Below are 21,462 nucleotides of genomic sequence, written 5' to 3'. Positions count from 1 at the left end.
AGATATGCGGCATAATAATCACCTTTAAAAGTCTGGGAAATGATGAACATCACTGTACTGTCATCTTTATGAATACCATAGTACATGAGGTTTCATTATGATAATGTACTAACATTGTGTAGTAGTATATTTATTTAAACTTCATTAGTCACTATGCTAAACAGATTACATACTGCGTGTTGCTGTGGGAAAATCTAGTATTACAAACGTTTGACTAAAAAACAAGAGCAACAATGAGTTGATTCATTTTTTATTCCAGTGACCCCTGTAACAAATTACCAGAAGCTCGGTGCCTTAAAACAATGGAAGTTTATTTCCTCACAGTTCTGGAGGCCAGAAGTCCCAAATCAGTTTCACTGAATCAAAACCAATGTATGAGCAGGACCATCCTCTCTCCAGAAGCTCTGCTGGAGACTCTGTCCTTGCCTCTTCCAGCATCTGGTGGCTGCCCACATTCCTTGACTTGTGTCTGCACGACTTTAGTCTCCGACTTCATGACCACATTGCCCCCCTCTCCTCTCCTGTGTGCAAGTGTCCCTCCACCCCTCTCTTATGAGGATACACATGATGGCATTTAGGGCTCATCTGGACAATCCAGGGTAATCTCCCCTCAAAGTCCTTAACTTAATCGTATCTGCAAAGACTGTTTTCCAAAGAAGGTAACATTTCCAGATTCTAGGACCTGACATCTCTGAGACCCCACTCTTCAGCCCACTACAGATAGACTAGGAAGCAGTAGCTCAGCAGAATATCTGGGACCCTATGTGAATGGGATTTCATTTACTTGCTGGCGGCCTTCTCCTTGTGGAAATTGTCCAGAAATGAAGTCCTGAGAATTTATACAGAAGATTTGGCCTTGCTCCTGGGGGAAAGAAGCCCAGAGGTTTTAAATCTCAAATTGTGCAGTCAGGACTGAATGCTCAGAAACTGGCCAAGTGCCAAGCTACCTTAGTCCTAAGAAGAAAGATCACTCATCCCCAAACAAAGGCATGTTAAGAACTCAAGTTGAAGTGCCTTGATTAGCTTGGGAATAAGATATTGTAGACAGGACCAAAAGCTGGCAAAGAAGATTTATATAGCTTTTAGTTCTTTTAAAGCTCCATTCCAAATGTGTATAAACTGTACTTGCAATGGGGATTACAAGCATAATTAATAGTAATAATAATAAAACCTGCCATTATTCATATTTAAACTTCATTAGTCACTATGCTAAACATTACATACTGTGTGTTGCTGTGGGAAAATCTAGTATTACAAACGTTTGACTAAAAAGCAAGAGCGACAATGAGTTGATTCATTTTTGCTTTATAAAAAAGATAGCCTCCAAATCAACTCTGAACATCAATTCCATAAACACATTTGTGTTATATTTAAATTTACCAAAGTAGAGATTTAAGAAACACTTTTATTGTATGTAGAATGAAGAAACAAGTCAAAATGTTGGAAGGTAGAAGGATTCACACCTGCTGAGCCCTGGGCACTGTGAGCAGGTGCCCGAATGCATTCGGGGTTCCAGTAGTTCCCCCTCAGTTACTGCCTGGTCAGTCAGACGGTCTCGTGTCTCCCATGCTCCTTTCTGGGGCCCAAGTTTCCGTGTTTCCTACTGTGAAAATTAGGTGCTCAGATCATTTTTATTGGTTATGTTTGATACTCATAAATGTATCATATAAAAACCCATCAGAATGAATTAGTTAACATTTCATTTTTATACTTTAAAACACAAGTCTAAATTACCCTTTGTATAGGGGATCTTATTTTTATAATTACTTTTGGATAATTTTAAACACATTTCACCTGGTGGGCATGGCAGGGAGTGAAGCCCCTCCATCTCTTTTGTAATGACTTCAGCTTCAGCATAGGCATGATTGTCATAATGATTAACCTTTGTCATTTTCCTAAGTGGTGCTATAAGGGCCATTGCATGTGGAAGAATGCAAATCAACAAAAGCAAGATGGCAATTGGGGGTCGTGGACCAAATTTGGCTCCTGTTCCCGTACATGCGGAACGGGTGTTCGTTTTAGAACACGCCAGTGCAATAATCCAATGTGAGTATGACCCCTGTAATTCTGGTTATTTTTGTATAGGCTAGAAAATGCTTCAATGCACTGTTATTACTGTTTTCTTTCATCAAATACATTTAAAATACAGAACATGAAAACTAAGGGTTTAACTGTCTGTTTTGGGTAAAACTCCATTTATCAATTTTGTGAAGAGTAGTCAATGGTGAAGATTACAGATTTTGAAGAAATTGCTCTTTAGGAATATTAAGAAGCTGAGCAGGGAAAGAAGCACAGGTGTGTCAGGGCGGAAGCAGCACCAACCGCAGATGCTCGGGGTTGGGAGGGCCTGCTTCCAGGTGGGCCAACAAAAAAGGATGGTAAAGAGGGTCAGGAATTGTTGGGGAAAGTTATCCATTTATTCACTTGGACTAAATTGATCTAATCCCTCTAGCATGCTCAAGAAAATATATTTTCTAAGGGAAAAAATAACCAAAATATCCATCTTCAGATATTCTTCCTTGTCTAGGGTTGAACGTGTGAGCAGCGCTGTGTCCCTGGCAGCAGGATGATGGCTCTGAGCACGTCCTTTATAAAGACTGAGTGTCACACACCTGTCTTCACAGGAAGAGATGATGATAGTATTAGTGGCAGTCACAAAAACAGTAAAAATTAACCATAGTAAGAGCAGCTAAGTTTCACTATGAGCCACACTCTGTTCTAAGTGTTTTAAATATGTAACCTCATCCAATTCTCTCAATTTTTCTCTAATGAAGAAAGGATGGGAAACTGAGGCATAGAGCTGTGGTCAAAATCTCTTTGAGTTGCACCTACATGTTTTGTGCATGGTAGAAAATGAAAATTTCCCGAGCCTGTATTTATTTATTTATTTATATATATACTTTGCCATGCATTCAAAATACACTGTTTACAAAGCCACTTTAAATTGAGTTTTGAGTCCACCCCTCTTCCTCCCCACCCCCCACCCCCAGGGAGAGGATGGTGCCTTTCAAAAGGGACTGAAATTAGGAAGTATAAGTTCATTCACTTCATGCTGGCAGCTCAGAAGCTCTGGCTTTCTGCCTGCCCTCCCTCAAGCACTGTGTCTGCAAGCTTCAACTACTGGACTGGAGCCAAGAGGCCTTTTTTAAAAAAAGATTTTATTTATTTATTAATTATTTAGAGAGAGGGGAAGGGAAGGAGAAAGAGAGGGAAACATCGGTGTGTGGCTGCCTCTCACACGCCCCCTGCTGGGAACCTGGCCTGCAACCCAGGCATGTGCCCTGACTGGGAATCAAACCAGTGACCCTTTGGTTCACAGGCTGGCACTCAATCCACTGAGCCACACCAGCAGGGGCCAAGAGGCCTTTTTAAATGTTGTCTTTTCTTTAGGCCCATCAATGGTGGTCAGGATTGTCCGGGTGTTAATTTTGAGTACCAGCTTTGTAATACAGAAGAATGCCAAAAACACTTCGAGGACTTCAGAGCACAGCAGTGCCAGCAGCGTAACTCCCACTTTGAATACCAGAACAGCAAACACCACTGGATGCCCTACGAACATCCTGACCGTGAGTAGTGGCCTGCTCCTTTCCTCCTGCATGCATGGTGACTTCCAGTTTATGCTCTGTCTTCACTATTCCTTTAGACTCTTGATCCCTACTTGGTAACTTAGAAACCTTGATGCTTACTGGGGTAAGTCCTTCTGGGTTTCCAAGTATAAGGCTAACATCCTCCTTTCTCTAGAGAGGTGAGAATTCCAGAACAGTTCTGGCAAGTTGCACTACCCTATCACTACTGAAAAGACCAGGGGAAATCGAACAAAATGAAAAGCATGGAAGGGATGTTGAGTTTTCCTCATTCAATGGAAATCCCTCTCCTAGGAAATGCTTTTGGAATATTGTGATCTATCCTTTCTGAATAACAAAAGGAAAATGTAGTTATCTTACAATGGGGTCAAGAGCAAGAAAAAAGCTAGTATTTAATAACAACAGAAACTTCTTAAGCTTTTTACTTTTGTACTGTACGCTAGTTTTTAAAGAAAATACACTTGGAGGCTCCCTTCAGTTAAATATATTTAACTGAAAATGTCTCATCATATTTCTCATTTGATTGAATAAAAAAAATAGTTGCATGATTATCATGTGATATAATACACTGCTGAGTTCAGTTGAAAGCTGTTTTAAAAGAAAGATGCATCCACGTAGGAATTTAAAGGTACAACGCATTAATAAAAATGAATTTTTTAATCTATTTTGGTCAAGTGAGTCACATAAATTATAATAAATTTAATGAGGTTACACAAAGTCAAAAACTTTACTAGATCATTGAGTCAAATAAAAGAGAAACTCTTTCAGCACTCTAAGCATCACTGAAAGTAAAGTGGTTCTGATTTAAAGTTTTTGAAGAGCTGTGGTTAAATCTAGGGTTGCCATGCAACCTGATTTTGCCTGGGAGAGTCCCAGGTTAGACCTGCTGTCCCGGAAGAATTAGTAATAGAGCCCCTTTTCACTCTCAAAAGTGTCCCAGTTTAGATGTTAAATCAGATGGTCACCCTGGTTGAAAAAGTATGCTAAGTATATATAATTTCCTCTCCTCTTTATTTATTTATACCCTATTTTGTTTTCAGGAAATCACATTGAAACTTTGTATTTAAAAAATAAAATAAACTGTACTGTCAAGTACACCATTTTATGTAAATAGTTGATTTAATTTTCCTTCTTATGCAGCCAAGAAAAGGTGCCACCTTTACTGCCAATCCAAAGAGACTGGAGATGTAGCATACATGAAACAGCTGGTGCATGATGGAACGCGCTGTTCTTACAAAGACCCGTACAGCATCTGTGTGCGAGGAGAGTGTGTGGTAAGCTCCCTGCAGTGCTGTGCTGGTCTGCTTTAACTAACATTCATCTGCATGTTTCCAAAAATTTTAAACTCTTTCTTATCTGTGAAATCACATTATGATGTGAATGTATGAGTAGCTCAGTAGCTCAACTAAATCTGGGAGAAAGAGCACTTAATAAAATTAAACTTTGCTCACTGGCTAAATTAACACTTAAATATAATTTTCCTCATATTAAGCCAAGTTACTCTGATGTTTGCTGGTTGGGAGTACAATTTGGGAACAATGCCTTTGTTTTGAGTGTTTCAGTGTTAAATGTGTTTTATCTTTTCTTTAAGAGATAATTTTCTCCCCTCACCTTCCAATTGATTTTAAGCTTAAACATTGAATTTAACATCTGAACCAAAGTAGTGAAGATGCAAAAACTATGTTTTTATCTTTTTTAATCTTTTTTTAAATGCAGTATATTTTCTTATTCGTGTTCATATATCATGTTGAATTGATATGAAATTATCCTTTTTAATAGTTTATTGTATTTTTCTATTATAATTTATCACCCTGTATCCTCTTCCACCTTCACCACCCCCCCCATTCCTGCCATCACCACGCCATTGTCCGTGTCCATGAGGTTTTCGTTGTCGTTCAGTCCCACCATGCTTATTCCCCCGAGCTGTCCTCTGAAATATCCTTATTAACTGAACACATTGCTTCTTCCTGTTTGACTTATTTTCACTTCAGAACACTTGTGTAAAATTAATGAATCTTAAGTGTGCAGACAGCTCATAGTTGATCTGAAATTTTCCCAAAAGTGCACTCGGGGGTTTGGTTTATCTTTCACCTCCCACAGTATGTGTACATCAAGGGACGGGGGTCAGTATTTCCTCCGCCCACTTTCATCCCACACCTATGAGCACAGTGGTGTATCACGTATCATTACCCTACACTGATTGACATTAAGGAGCTGCCCCAGCTCAGAAAATCTTCAGTAGTTCCCTGTTCAGTTAATGTGAAAATGTTTCTCTTCCTCTGATACTCAAGGCCTTTCACAGACTGTGCTTTGCACATTTTTCACTCTGCTCCCCCTGTCACACCACAGCAAATTTCCATTGGTTTAAATATGGTTAAATACTGTTCTGTGACCCCCCTTTCCATGAATATACAATTTCCATGGCTGTTTTAATCCCTTTGCATCCTTTTATTTTAATCCTCACCCAAAGATATGTTTATTGATTTGAGAATGAGAGAGAGAAACATCAATGAGAGACAGAAACATTAACTGGTTGCCTTCTGTACACAGCCTGACAGGGGGTTGAACCTCCAGCCTTCTGATGTGCAGGATGATGCTCCAACACCTGAACCATGTGGCCAGGGCAATCCCTTTGCATTCTGGGAACACACTTCCACATACTTGATTCCTTCAAGGACCTATGAAAATCTCTACTACTTTGGTGGAGTTTTGTATTACGTGCCTAGCAAACTTGTAAAGCTTGTACTAATGTATAACTCACTGTTTCATTATTCATTTTATAAATATGAACGCAACCAGGGAAAAACACCAACTTACTTTTGTCTCCTTGGCATCTACTACAACATCTGTGCTTAATAAATGTTTAATGATAATGACTACATATAATGGTCACCAGACTGGGGGAAGTTCATCCTAGAATACAATTTAACCTGGAACACAAGTCATTTGACTGCATAGTAGTTCTTTGAAAGATTGAAGTATTATAAATCAAGGTTAGAACAAAAATTTGGTGCAAATGGCCTGGCTGTGGGTTCCTGATTAAACAAGGTCATCATTCTCTAGGATGCTTACCTTGCCTTGACACATTAAAATAAGCCACATTTAACATCTTTCCGCAGAAAGTGGGCTGCGATAAAGAAATCGGCTCTAACAAGGTTGAGGACAAGTGTGGCGTCTGCGGAGGAGATAACTCCCATTGTCGAACTGTGAAGGGGACCTTCACCAGAACTCCCAGGAAGCTCGGTAAGATGTGGCCTCTGATGAATTCAGTATCCTTCTCCATGATTTGTATTTTTTGAGACTTCTTTTAGGAATGCAGCCTTCTCTCTATAAACATAATAAAATATTAACTGCCGATTTATTTTTATTCAGATGACCTTTTAAGGAACAGTTTTAAAAAAACATTGAATTCATGTGCATAGCATTTATAAAAAATTATCTACTAAATTTTGATAAAGAATAAATAAATCACTAGCTATCGATTATAGTAGCTAGGTAAAATCTTTGTTTTATTTTGCTTTTAATAAAATGCATTAGACCTAATTATTAGAATTGGTGCTTACTTTGAATTTTCTGTTGCACATAAATTGTTAATCAGAACTTAAAAAAATCACAAAACTTTAGATACAGTGTATATTATTTTTGTTTCTTTTATTTTAAAAGTGAACAAGTTTTGCTTATTTATAAATCTATACATCTAGGATCCATATTTCACATAACTTTTAAAATTTTATGTTAAACAAAATTGAGGTACAACCAAAAATAACCTGAGGTATAATTGCTTATGTGTGTGAAGTTTGTGCTTTTTAAACAATCAATGACCTGGTCTTAGGCATATGGTAAATTTCAACAGATGGAACAAAAAAACCCAAAAATAATATGCAAAAAATATTAACAATATTATAATTATCCATTTAAATTTTTATTTTTGAATTTTTATAAAATATTTAGATATAAACATTTATTATGAAACTTTTTGAGTTAATTATAACTATTTAATTATTCAGTAAGTATTCTTTGGACAAATGTTTCTGACAGTTCTGCACTTAAGAACACATTTGATGTGGTGCTTCCCTTGAGAAACTTCTTTTCCATTACCCAAAGCCCTGTCAGTATCCAGTTGTCCTTTATGGAATCATGGAAAACAAAATAAAACAAAGAATTTTGGTTTACTTTGACTGAGTACATTGTTGTAATTTTCCCTTTTAGAAGAACATATAAAAAAGTTGGTCTTCATCCAAATGGAATAATTCTCATAGTTCTTTTTATTCTCATTACACCTCAGCTACCCCACTCACGCCAGTTCCACAACACCTGCATTGCTCTTTGATATACTTATGGTGGCAGAGCTGGGCGACTCTATTCTGATGTGTTTTTCTTAGGCATTCCTTAGTCTAGTTATGGATATCTGTTATTCCTGTGTGATAATTTACTATGTTTTGTACTTCAAACATTGTTTAAAAGCAAATATTGCCATTTCCAGCTGATTATAATATTTTAATAAAGTGAACAGAATTAGAATGTCATATATAATGTTTTGGGGGAGTAAAATGTAATTTTCTCCATCTATGAAGTAATTTATGGTGCTTTACTGCAGTTATATATTATTATTTTAGATATAAAGTAATTCACTTTATTTCCAGTGTGAATGAATATAATGAAAAGAGTTTTTGCCATACTCATTTGTTCTATATATTGCATGTAATATGAGGTAGTGATTTTTTTTCAGATACCTCAAAAATTATGCTAAACCTACAAATCAAGGTCAGATGAACAGAAGAAAGCTTTCATCAGTCGAACAGATTTAAACTGTTGAAAGATAATCTCACATCCATTTCTTTGCACAAAGGCTGTTATTATAGTCATTCAAAGACTAATTAACCTTTTCCAACAGGGAAACATTTAAGCAAGAGGTGCCATAAAGAATTGAAGTTGCTGGAAAATGAAATCTGCAAGTATTCAACTTCAAATCACCTATATCATTTCTCATTCATGCTTAGTCTGACTTTCATTGACTATTAACACTTTGTTGGCATTAGCTAATTATTATAAATGCATTTTGACTTCAATATATAAAATTACAAAACATTTTTAACTTACCTAATAATACATATAGCTTATATAGTCAATGAAACAACAAGACTTTGATAAACATGAAACCTCCACTAATGAAAGACATTCTATTTAAGGGAAAACGAGAGGCGCCTTCACTCTACCCAAAGGAGCTCGTAATATTTCTCTTGCTGAAACAAGGGAAGCTAAAAATGTACTGGGTAAGTTGTAGCAAACTGCAGAAAGATGGGCATCCATAAACGGCATCAAGCTGTTTCACTGTCCTGGGCATCTTACGCATGTTACTCACAGCCATTGAACACTCAGGCAAACATGGTACTTTCCCTGTATTGGACTTCCCCCGGCTCAGGAGGGGAAACTCACACCCCAAAATCACTGTTCTGTTTAGCTAAGCTATTAATGAATATTGTGCCTACCCACAAATAGCTAGTAATTGTCTATATACAAATGACAAACATATTTCTTTCTCATTCCATCAGCAATTATGAGTTTATAATTGAATTTCTGTCAATACTCATCCTATAGTATATGAATTGGATGTTTTATAAGGTATCAGTTGCATCATCTTCCTATATTTGCTTACTTTTTGGTGGAAATGAGAGGTAACACTTCATTTCTCTATTTTGCCCTGTCTATTGTTGATGTATAGCTGAGGTCGTAATTCTAACTGATCTTAAGATAATTTTTAGAACATGTGATAACACTAAGAAAGTGTGTTATATATGAAATTGGCTATAACAGGATTGATAATATGATTTTAAAACCCAAGGCAAGCCATTGAGCATATTGAATTAATTAACTGATTGATTGATTGATTGATTGATTTATAGTAGAAGCTTGAGGCCAGGGTGCATGTAAAGGGTATGTTTGACAATCTGCATGTTTGACAACCTGCAGACATTTTCCAACCAAATGGTCTGGTCAAATTTACAACATATATTTTAACATATTCCCACTATAATAAATAGTGGGAAAATTTATTGCTTATCACAAGGAAAATGCTTGCTAATTTTCCTTTTGTAATTTTTTAGAATAAGGCAGATTTTAAATATCAAGATATTTTATTAATTAGAAGTTTAGCTACTTATACTTGCTACTCAGGCTTTTAACATAATATATAGGCTGATAAAATATTTTCAGAAGTTCAACTAATACTCTAAAAATCGGTCCCACTTCAAAACAGTGGTTTATAAAACTAAAAGACACATAGAAGGACACAGGAAAGTGCAAAATTTGCCTGAATCATTGTTGACACAATTCACAGGTCAACATAAAATAAATGGCTAATAGGTTGGAAAGATTAACTCTTTTCTTCCTCTTTTTTTAAAAAAGATTTCCTTTAATCTCATGCCAGATGTCACACCAGCTACCAGTGCTTTGAAGCTGATTTCTGAAACTGCTTCTTTCAGTTTATGTATGCCCTCTTCTGCATACAGGAGCAGTGAGACCGTAGCGCTCAACTAACCGTGGTTATTGCTTTTGTTTCCTCCTTTGCTTCCTACAATATTCACTACACATGCAAAGGGTACCTTAAGATGTTTGATATCCCCCCTGGTGCCAGACATGTGTTAATCCAAGAAGACGAGGCTTCTCCTCATATTCTTGGTAAGTGTTTCTAACTGCTGCCTCTGCTTTAACATACACTTAAATGTGGAAATGTCAAAGAATCCTATCTATATATAGATATATGTGTGTAGGTGTATATATGTATATATAGATATATGTGTAGATGTATATGTGTACACATGGATATGCAGGATTCAGGTTATATACAAATGCATTATTATGTGATTGTTGGGCAGCTCTCCCAAATATTCTTTCTTTAAAACAAGAAATATTCAAAATTAGAGCATTAATTTCTGTTGAAACCTCAATTGGTTCATTATTACATGAAGAAAAAAATCATTGGACAAATTTGTACACTTGCATATTTGCTCTGTATTGGGGGTAAGAAAAAATAAATATATTAAAATGCACCAAATTATGGATAATATCAGAAAATTTGCCATACTTATTTTGACAAATTAGTTCTGATATTTTGGTTTATGCCATACTTATGCCTCTCCTTAATTTTATTGCATTTTAAGTTCTTTGACTAAACAGCAACCACATGTGAGTTATACTAGTCTAATGAAAATTTTCCTAGTATCTGTTATGTGTCCAGTTTCTGACTGGTACATGCAGATCCATTTGCATGACTCTTTATAATTTCCCAAAGAAGATTCTTTTCCTCCATTATGAGGAGTTCATGTAGAAATGCACTTCAGAGTGTACATACAAGTGTAAATATAATTTTCACATAGTCCTTGATGTATTAAAGTATTAAGATTTCTGAAACTAAGGCGTCATCTGTCAACCCCATGAAAGTTTGTAGAAAATTGTTTTTTTAAATGTGTGACTTAAAAAATGGTATTTCATACAATATTTTTAGCATTTAAATTATATTCTCTACTAGATTCCATGATAGTCTAGCAGTAAGCTGGAATTTTAATTACTGGAGTTTTTTTTTCCAGTAATTAAAATTCATTATTTTTCATCCTTAGCATTCAGATTATTATCCTTGGAAAAATTAGACTAGTTTAAAACCTCACTAAGAATAAATCCATTTAACTTAAATTACGCATGTTTTCTGTATATTTGCAGTAATGGTAATAGTATGAAATTTTATTTTCTACATTATATGCCGATAAATGCCTCCAAACTTTAAAATTTCATTTATTTTTATTCATTAAAGTGTTTTATTTTATAATGTATAGTAGATCTATAATACATTAAGAATTCTAGCCATTAGCCCCAGCTGGTGGGGCTCAATGGATTGAGTGCAGGGTCGAACCAGAGGGTCTCTGGTTTAATTCCCAGTCACAGCACATGCCTGGGTTGCAGGCCAGGTCCCCAGTGGGTGAGGGGGAATGCAAGAGGCTACTGAACATTGATTTTTATCTCCTTCTCTTTCTCCCTCCCTTCCCCTCTCTCTAAAAATAAATAAGTAAAATCTTAAAACAAAAAAAGAATTCTAGCCATTAAACAGCTTTACTAGCCATATAAGTAGAGGATGTGGCCTTGGAATTTTATAGTCATAAGAACTAAAAATGAGTTGTTATGTTAATAAATATTTTGACTAACTTGAAGGAGATAAATAATAAGTAAATAAGCTATTGTGTTACATACTGCACTAACATACACGATTTACATTAATGATTATAGAAGTATCATTTATTTTCAAAGTATTCCCATGTTTCTGAAGAAATGTATAGGATTGATTGAGTTTAAAACTATTAACCTCTTTGACAATATTTTCAAATGGGAACATTTCCTAATTTTTATCTTCAATGTAAATTTCTTATTATTGCTTTTGATTAGGTAGAAATACTTCTTGAGGATTTTAAATACCTATTGAAGGAAATGGGACTCATATCAGAAATAACACTCATTTTAATTTGTTTGTGCTAAGAAACAATCTTTGATTTATAGAAGGAGACAGATAATATAGATCATCAAATCTGGAATATGATAAAGTAAAATGTCTGCTGGTTCCTCATTTTCCTTCCCTTAGCTATCAAGAACCAGGCTACAGGCCACTATATTTTAAATGGCAAAGGGGAAGAAGCCAAGTCACGGACCTTCATTGACCTTGGTGTGGAATGGGATTATAACATTGAAGATGACATTGAAACTCTTCACACCGATGGACCTCTACATGATCCTGTTATTGTTTTGGTATGTGGCATTCCAGGCTCACTATTTAGGTGGATAAGTTATAATTTTGTTATTAACTTACTTCAAAACACTTTTACCTTATACATTGAATATTTAGTTGGTTGGTTTTTAAAAATAATTCCATTTATCTAGGGCAAAAATTAATTGTCTAAATGTATGTGAGTTTGTTTTTGAACTATCATTCCGTTTCACAGGTTAGATGATTTTATAGAAAATATATAATAATCAAAATATTAAGCAGGAATGATTGACAATCCTCAGCTCTCTCTCTGTCACTTTTATATAATTACACCACATTCTTTTCCATTCCAGCTGCACAGGTGTCCTGTCTAAGAGCCCACCATTTAACCTCCAGGGAAGATGGCCTCGAGACTCTGCCCACTGGCAGTGGTGTGGACACAGGGAACAATGGGCTGGAGTGATAAGGAGATTTGTAGCTAGAATAGAGGGTTGCGGACAAGCAGTGCTCTGTCAGCATGATCTGCCTTTCCTGTCTCCAGGACTGGAAGAACCCCAGGCAGGGAGGCCCGAAGAGTGGGGGAGAGGCTGCCTGGAATGGAAAGCACTAGATCTCTTGCTAGTGTGTGAGGACCAGCACTTGATTTTTTAATGCTGCTTTAAAACGAAGGCTAAGGGGAAAAAAGAGAACAAAACCCAGATAATCACATCCTTTGTTTTAGTGGTTTGGTATCACTTGATTTCTTAAACAAAAGCTGTTTCTAAAAGTTTATATTAAAATACCAATTAATTCCACATTTTTCCCCTTGTATAATTGATATAATCCTATAAAAGCTACATGGAAGTCAATAAAAACTAATTTTTTAGAAAAAGAATTATTCTCTGTACACAAAAGTTAAAAAGCAAATAAAATTGAATATTATTTGCAATGTTTTTTAAAATTAATATCTTTATTTCATCTTCAGAGGAAAAGGCATAGACACCATTTTACAGAAAGAGGACATAACGTGAACATGCAGTGTACAGCAGACAAAATTCAACCAGCTAATAAACTTAGGAAAACTAAACCTTACTTTTTATCAAGTAAATAACAACTAGAACAACAATCTTTTGCCCATTCAGTTAGTAAAGAAGAAAATTGTATAATAGGTAGTGCTGAACTGGGGCACTTTCATATACTGTCTCAATTTGAAAGTAATAATTTTTCTAACCATTCCGAAAAGCCATTCATCCATCTATCGTAAGAACTATAAAAAGTGTTTGTACCCTTTTTCCCCCCTAAGGAAAATCAGAAATCATCATAAAGGTGGGGATAAATTCTAATCAATACAAATATTTATAAGTAAATAGTTAAATAATGCACCCAGCCATTAGGATTAAACACTATGCTGGCATTTACAATTATGTTTCCAAGTAATATTTACTATTTTGGGGAACTGTGTATAACACATTTAGTGAAATAAACAAGTCCAGAGAGAGTGTGGATGTGCATGAGTGTGTTCACACACACACACACACACACACACAGCATGCAAGCATCTTGAGGGTATATCCCAAAATAATAGAAGTAACTTCAGTTTTCTCTGGTTTGGTAGAATTATGGGTGATTTTTTTGTGTTTTTTTGTAATCTACATTTTCTAGAGGAAACTTTATAATTTCTATCATCATAACAAAACTTTTTAAAGAATAATTTTTAAATGCATTAAGGAGATATATAACAATGGAATTTACAGTGAATATCATTATAAAGTTATTTACTTTTATAATACAAACCCTTACTCCTCAATGTATATATTTTTATATTTTTATGGTCAAAGTTTTATATAATTGAATTTTTTCTTAAACAGAGAACACTTAGTTGAAACAAAAACATATTTTTAGAAATAACTTGAAAGTTTTCCAGTTTCAGTAAGAGCAATATTTAGAAATATTTTAAATTTTTCATTTATGATTTAAAACTCTCTCAGGTGATTTACATATACCTATTCATGTGTGCATTAGATTATACCTCAGGAGAATGACACCCGCTCCAGCCTGACATATAAGTACATCATCCATGAAGACTCTGCACCTACAATCAACAACAACAATGTCATCCAGGAAGAATTAGACACTTTTGAGTGGGCTTTGAAGAGCTGGTCGCAGTGCTCCAAACCCTGTGGTGGAGGTAACAGTTGAACACATTTATTACATTACAAAGTAGTCGTATTAAACCATTTTTCCTGCTTTTCTGCCTTAAGGATTGACTCCTATTGAAGCCATAATCTGAAAATATCATATATAACTAAAGTGTAAATACAAAGCATTTACTGAAATTTCAGAATCTACAAAGGATAGGAATCCATTCATAAGAATGGTAGACCTTCTTAAACGCCTCTTGCTCTTTCCCTTGAGTTCCTTCTGTCTCCTATCATGTAGCCATGCCCCTAGTCACTTTACTCTTCCCAAGCTCTCCCAAATTCAGGGTCCTCTGGCACTTGCCTTCTTTTCCACTTTCATTTTCCATGCCTATGCATTTCTATTCTAACATCATTAATAACAAAGGAGTTATTATTTGCACTATGTACCAGGCACAGTTTTAAATGCTTTATATATTAATGCATGAATACTCACAATGCCTCTGTGAAGTTGCTGTTATTATCTCTATTGTATTAATGGAGAAAGGGAAGCACAGGGAAGGTAAGTAATTTGCCCATTCCATAAGATACAAACCCAGGAGGTCTGGCTTCTAAGCACATGCTCTTACTACATTTTGCCGCCTCTCTGCCCTCCCCAAGGTAAATCCATTAAGCCCTTCTCAAGGTTTCTCAGTCTCTCCCATCATCCATTCTTCTCATTCTGTACAACAGTGCTCCAGAGCTGAGCTGGCCAACAGCATTCTCCCCACAGGCAGGAGAAAGCCAAGCCCTCTCACAATAATAATGATACTGAATAATTGAAAACAAAAGATTGTTGATTGTATAATTTCAAAGTCAAGCATATATTTCTAAAGTGTTTTTTTTGGGGGGGTGGATATAGACATAAAGTGTTGTAGTTAATTATGTAAAATGACACTTTATTCATTACAAGATGTTGATTTAATTTGGACCTTCCCTTCTGCCTGCACCCTCAATATTGCCTTGGTCACCAGATTTGTCGTATACACCTTTTTAATATCTACCACACATATTCCTTTCTTACTAACTTCCTTCCCAATTTTGGAAGGGAAGGTTATTGCAGAAGTCTCTTAGTCAACTAACTTTTGATTTTCTTTTCTTTCTTTATTTCCAGGGTAATCTTTCTTGAATGAATGAATAAGTAGATTAATGAATGACTGTAATTATATTATTTCCTTGATTTGAAATCCTTCAAATCCTTCAGATCCCAATATGTTGCCCTGAAATACAATATAATTTACATAGTGTTCTTGCCAAGTGAATAACCTGAATCTAATCCTTAAGACACAGGTGGCAAACACAAGGCCTGTGAGCTGAATCCGGCCCCCCACTGTGTTTTATCCAGCCCCTCACCCTGTTTCTACCCTGCGGCAGCACCAAGCTCTTGCTTAATTGTTAAGGAGTAGTTACATTTATACAGTCCTAAAATTACATTCAGTCCTTTGAAGGCAACCGTAAGGCTGACGTGGCCCCCAGTGAAAATGAGTTTGACACCCCTGCCTTAGGTGAATATTAAATAAACCCACATTGTGGGAGATTTTTTAAAACAACTGTCCTGTACACCTCAAATATATTAAAGATAAAAAGAGTTTCAAACACTGTTCCTGATTAATCTGATAATTCCATGACAACTAAATATTCTTGATTGGAAAAGCATTACTATACAGAACATTATAGGGGCAATGGAAAATTTTTGAGTATGGTCAATATATAATAGTATTATATCTGCATTAAATATCCTGATTTTAAGAATAATAGTGCAGTTATGTAAGAAAATGTGCTTGTTATGAGTGATAAATGAAGTATTTAGAAGGATGTCAGCAAATTTACTCCCAAATTGTTCAGCAAAATTTCACATATGTATTACATATTAATTATGTACTAGAATTATAATACCATTATAATTAATACATTATATATATCTCAAATATGGTGACATGGTAATACAAGATTAATCTAGATGCAAGACATACAAATGTTTATTGTGTTTTCCTTACAATTTCCTTTAGGTTTGAAATTTTAAAAAATACAATTAATTATTCATAAATATGAAAGTTGGCAGTTAAGGAGACCTTTCAGAATCTCCTGTGACCTTCTGAATAAATTCCAAACACTTGTCTGGCACTCAAGGCTTTTATATCAGATCCTTTCCTATCTCTCACCCCTTTCACCACATGAAGCTTTAGTCGTTCAGAGACCTGCAGCTTCCTATGTAATTTCCTTTGCTTGGAGTATTGTTTTGCTTTATTCCTTTATGCAGTACTATTTGAACCTTAAGATTCTGCTCAAGGAAGTCCTGATCTTATAAGAGTTCCCTCCCCTTCTCCAGCTCAGTTACTCTCCCCTCTGTGTTCCTTTGGTGCCACCTACAGTGAATTATGTGCATAGCTCTGTAAAAGCCTCGGTTGCGGGGCATTGACACAGTGGTTTTCAAACCTGTCCCTGACACTAGATTCTGTAAATTCGGAGTCCAATTTATTAGCAATTATACAGTTCCTATTTAATAATTTGTAAAATTTATTAAATGTAGGCTCTAAAGATAAGTTTTGTTTATATGATTTACTTCTGGACTTTCAGCATCTAGAACAGTAGCTGGCTTACTGTATGCACTCAGTAAATATTTATTGAATGAATGAATGGATGGATGGATGACCAAATATATAACAGGATGAATAAGTGATTTAATCCAAAGAAGTTTATTTTCTTTCCCAGGTTTCCAGTACACTAAATATGGATGCCGTAGGAAAAGTGATAATAAAATGGTTCATCGCAGCTTCTGTGAAGTCAACAAAAAGCCAAAACCCATTAGAAGAATGTGCAACATTCAAGAGTGCACGCACCCACTGTATGCACTTATTTTAACTCTTGTGCCCTGGGGACTAAGTAATGTGGGTTTCAATGTCTTTAGCGCTCTTTAATTTTAATTTTACTCAAAGCTAATATATGTACCTGATTTAAATAGTTAAAATCAACTCACAGGATTTATGTAAAGCTGTAGTTTCCTGACCTTTATCATATTCCTGCTCTTCAAAAACAGCTCTTTCAGCTATTATGCTTTGTTTGATATCCGATACAACTGCTTCCATCTCTCCAAGTAAAATGTTTTTGCTTTTGTTTCTTGACTTTTTGGGGTGAGGAGGAGTGGGGGAGGTTTTAGACATTATGTGTATTGAACTTCCACTGTGACAAGTGAATGATTTAGTGCAATCCTTCTCCAAACACACGCCCACAGCCTACACTTCTCCCTCCCCAAGTACTTTCAGTATTGGTATAGCCTGTCTTTTACTGACATTAGTGTTCAGAGTTTATATTATTTCAACAACATGCATCTTTCTTATAAGTTGAGACACCTAACATCCTCCTGTTTTGTTTCTTTTTTTGTAAAATTTTGTTTCTTCTAGAGTTCATGAATGTCTTGATTTTTATATATTTTTTACTGCTTTTCACTAGTTTGTCCCCAACCTCTCTTTAATGAGTAGCAATCTCCTCTGAATACTAAATCACTAAACACTCAAGTATCTTCTTAGAGACATGTCTCAGAGAGTTCTGTGTGTTCCAGCTTGGCCCTGGGCACCACACGGCTTTCATCACAGGGTTTGCTTCACCAGCCTTCTAGCCAGTCCTATTGCCTGCACTCCTTGTCTTCTTATCTCTTGCTATAGTAATTAGTTCTGGTGGATCATATCTTTCAATAGCTTCATTTAAAAAGTATATACAAATTAAAAACTTTTATATAAGAATTAAATTCTTCTACATCCAAGAAAAACATAAGTTAAAGTATAAAGGTATATAAGGAGTCTTTCTTCTACTCTTGATCATTTGTACACACACTTAATTCCAAACTACAATGTATTTCCCTCTGAATTTTGAAACCTTTGTTCCATTGTTCTCCATACTCCAGTCTTGCTGTAAAAAAGTCATTTGACATTCTGCTAACCAGAGCTTTCTCTGTGACCTATTTTTGTCATCCTAAGTTTGTAGGATCTTCTTTTTGTTCCCAGTGTCCTGAAATTTCACAGTGACAAAATTTCACAGCCTTGGTGCTTATCTTTCCTCACCCATTATGTTATGTACTTACAGACTTTTTAAAACATGAAACCAATATTTTTTATCTTTGGGAGATTTTCTTGTATGTTTCTTTGAAAAAAAATATCTTCTATTGGTCTTTTTTCCCCAATGTTCTTTCTTTTGGGGCTATTTGTAGTGATGTTTTCTAGAAAGATTTAATTTTATGTTCTCTCATTGTTTATTGTTCCACATGCTGAATTTTTCATTTTTGCTTCTATGTTAATATTCAAGAGATCTTTAATATCCATGATTTCTGTTTAGTTCCTCAAATTTTCATTTTTCAAGGCATTTGTTTCTTATTTCACAAATGTAATAAATTGTTTTATCTCTTTAAAAATATTCAAGATTTTTCCTCTTTCATGGATTATATCTTTTGAGTTATTTTTTTCTGTTTCTTTTTCCCCACCTTCATCATCTGCATTAGAGAATTTCTGTGTTTGGGGGATTTGGGGCTATTCACACATATAAAGGAATGCAGGATTAAACAGGCTGGTGGGAAGCTTGTTTTTGATCAAGACTTTGCTGGTGGGCTTCATTGTAAGATGAACTGGCTGGGTTATTTCACTGAAAGACCCTAAATTATCTGTATATTTAGGGCTTTTCTAATGAAATGATCATTAGATTCCATAGAACAGAATCAGCTTCCTGCTAAGGGGGTATGAACCTATGGTGTATGCAGCTAGCTCATCTTAGCATTCCATCTGTGGGTTTTTACATCACCCCCGTTTTCAGTATGGTTTTGTTCACTGTAGTCTCTTGACTATGTCTATTGTCCACAAGGTAAGAGTCTGGTTCACCTTCTACAGAGGACAAACCTCAAGTCTCCTGCAGTTTCACAGGAAGGGTGATCACCCAGTGTAGTCAAGGATTAGGAGGCCTATTGGCCTCCAAGCAGACTTTCCATTATTCCCGCAGTTTTCAGCCCTGCCATCCATCACCCATACTTTCACAGTTCATACTTCCCCCTGCGGCCATAGTTTCTGTAGATGTCTGAAATTCTGCGTCATCAGTTTATCAGCTCCTACTGCTAACTTAAACTTCATCTTCTTATGGCTTCTGAATTAGCAGCCACACACCCAACTATTTTCTAGGTTCCAATATTATCTTGTAATGGCTTTGTTTCCAAGTTTTTTGGCTTTTGTGGTTTTCTATTTTTCTCTTTTACTGCCATTCTAGGAGTTTCGAGATAGAGTAACACAGCCATAATTGTCTGTGTGTCTCATGTAATCTGTCTTCAGATGAGAGTCACTACTGGGGCCTTCAAAGTTGAACACAATTGCTTTGTTGCCAGAATACATTTTACTGACTGTCTGATGAGCTAGAGCAATCTTAAACTGTTAATACCAAAGACTGCTAAGGTTTTAGCATGGTTGTAGTTTGGTACCCCATATATAGGTAAAGAAAGAACAATTGCAGAGGAAAAGTAACTTTATAAAGGCTAAATGGTATGCCTCAATGACTTTCTGACAGACTGATAAAGCAGATGCAATTGATGGGGATACCCGTTCAGGACCTGGCAACCACGTGTAATGGAGAACTGTCTGTAACACTGTACACTCAGCTGACTTGGGGAGCACTGGGGGCCTTGACATTGACACTCATATTTGGCAATGTCCTGTGGGAAATCTTTCTGAACATATTGTTTTGGGAATATTTCTTCCAGGTGCATTCAAGCCCTGATTACACACTTCTTTTACCTTTGTGTGAGACAGTCTTCATGGCAACAGTTGTAGAAATGAAACAGTTATTTCAGAAAATTAAAACATGAGTAAATTCACAATTTTGTGAAAAGGCAGCAGCAGCCAAATAAATTTGTGTTAGCAAGAATGAGATGGGTTCCTTTTTTATTTTCTTTTCAGATCTTTAACACCATTAGGCAATATCACTGAGACTGCTTTGGTACTATTTTGAAAACTACCATCATGTCTGAACCTAACCAGGCATCTTTTAGATGAGTTTCAGAAACCATCTGTAGATCACCGTTTAGGAAAGGACTACCTTTTGGAGTCACTGGGTGGCAGAAAAATACTGAGCCATTAAAAATAGAAGTGTCAGGCCTATGATTGTTAGAAAGTTCTAAAGGTTTTTAATTGTTCAATACACCCATCTTTCTGAAAGGGCTCCCTGTACAGCTGAGTGCCCCACTGGTTGCATGTCACTCAGAGAGCAGAGCAGTCTAGGCTTGCAGTGCAAGAGGGTGCATATGCTACATCCCAGTGACCGTGTTCGATCTTAACCCCCATACCCACAGCTGGGCAGTGGAAGAGTGGGAGCATTGCACCAAAACCTGTGGGAGTTCCGGCTACCAGCTGCGCACTGTGCGCTGCCTCCAGCCCCTCCACGATGGCACCAACCGCTCTGTGCACAGCAAGTACTGTGTGGGTGACCGTCCCGAGAGCCGCCGGCCCTGTAACAGAGTGCCCTGCCCAGCCCAGTGGAAAACGGGGCCCTGGAGTGAGGTGGGTGTGCCAGTTCTGTGTGCACGGGGGTGTGTGTAAGCATGTGAAGTATATTTGCATTTGACTTAAATATCAGGCATGCTTTGTTTGAATTGAGAAACTAACATTTTATAATCATTAAGCACCTGAAGGTGTTAGAAAAAATTAGTATTTTAAAACAGTGTTTGTATTTAAGATAATAAGTACATGGCCTTGGTAGAGGCAAACCACGTTTGGGTACTTTGAGGCCAAGAGGAGTCTAAAGGTGATACCAGGATCTAACACTGTTGTTGCCTTCGCCATTCCTACTCGGGGATTCCAAGCCCCTCACACTCAGTGTAGGGCCCTGCTCCATTTGGCACCTTGCTAGCTCTTCTATTTTTTTTTATTTTGATATAATTGACAAACATTGTATTAGTTTCAGGTGTGCAAGGTAATGATTCGACATTTGTAGATGCCACAGGAAG

The 21,462-nt window shown here is 36.2% G+C and overlaps 1 protein-coding gene across 1 annotated transcript in view; it reads left to right on the top strand.

Moving 5' to 3' along the window:
• The window catches only part of ADAMTS3 (ADAM metallopeptidase with thrombospondin type 1 motif 3), a 232,567-nt gene that overhangs the window by 203,135 nt on the left and 7,970 nt on the right, over positions 1-21,462 (top strand). Inside the window, exons 12-20 of the mRNA XM_028506934.2 lie at positions 1,901-2,046; positions 3,391-3,566; positions 4,725-4,858; positions 6,704-6,827; positions 10,182-10,262; positions 12,211-12,374; positions 14,335-14,500; positions 17,202-17,334; positions 20,809-21,016. Of these exons, the coding sequence (XP_028362735.1) occupies positions 1,901-2,046; positions 3,391-3,566; positions 4,725-4,858; positions 6,704-6,827; positions 10,182-10,262; positions 12,211-12,374; positions 14,335-14,500; positions 17,202-17,334; positions 20,809-21,016 (1,332 nt within the window). The remainder of the gene's footprint in view (positions 1-1,900; positions 2,047-3,390; positions 3,567-4,724; positions 4,859-6,703; positions 6,828-10,181; positions 10,263-12,210; positions 12,375-14,334; positions 14,501-17,201; positions 17,335-20,808; positions 21,017-21,462) is intronic.

Source organism: Phyllostomus discolor, chromosome 1 (assembly GCF_004126475.2).
Source record: "Phyllostomus discolor isolate MPI-MPIP mPhyDis1 chromosome 1, mPhyDis1.pri.v3, whole genome shotgun sequence".
Taxonomy (NCBI): domain Eukaryota; kingdom Metazoa; phylum Chordata; class Mammalia; order Chiroptera; family Phyllostomidae; genus Phyllostomus; species Phyllostomus discolor.
This window is presented reverse-complemented; position numbering and strand designations above follow the sequence as displayed.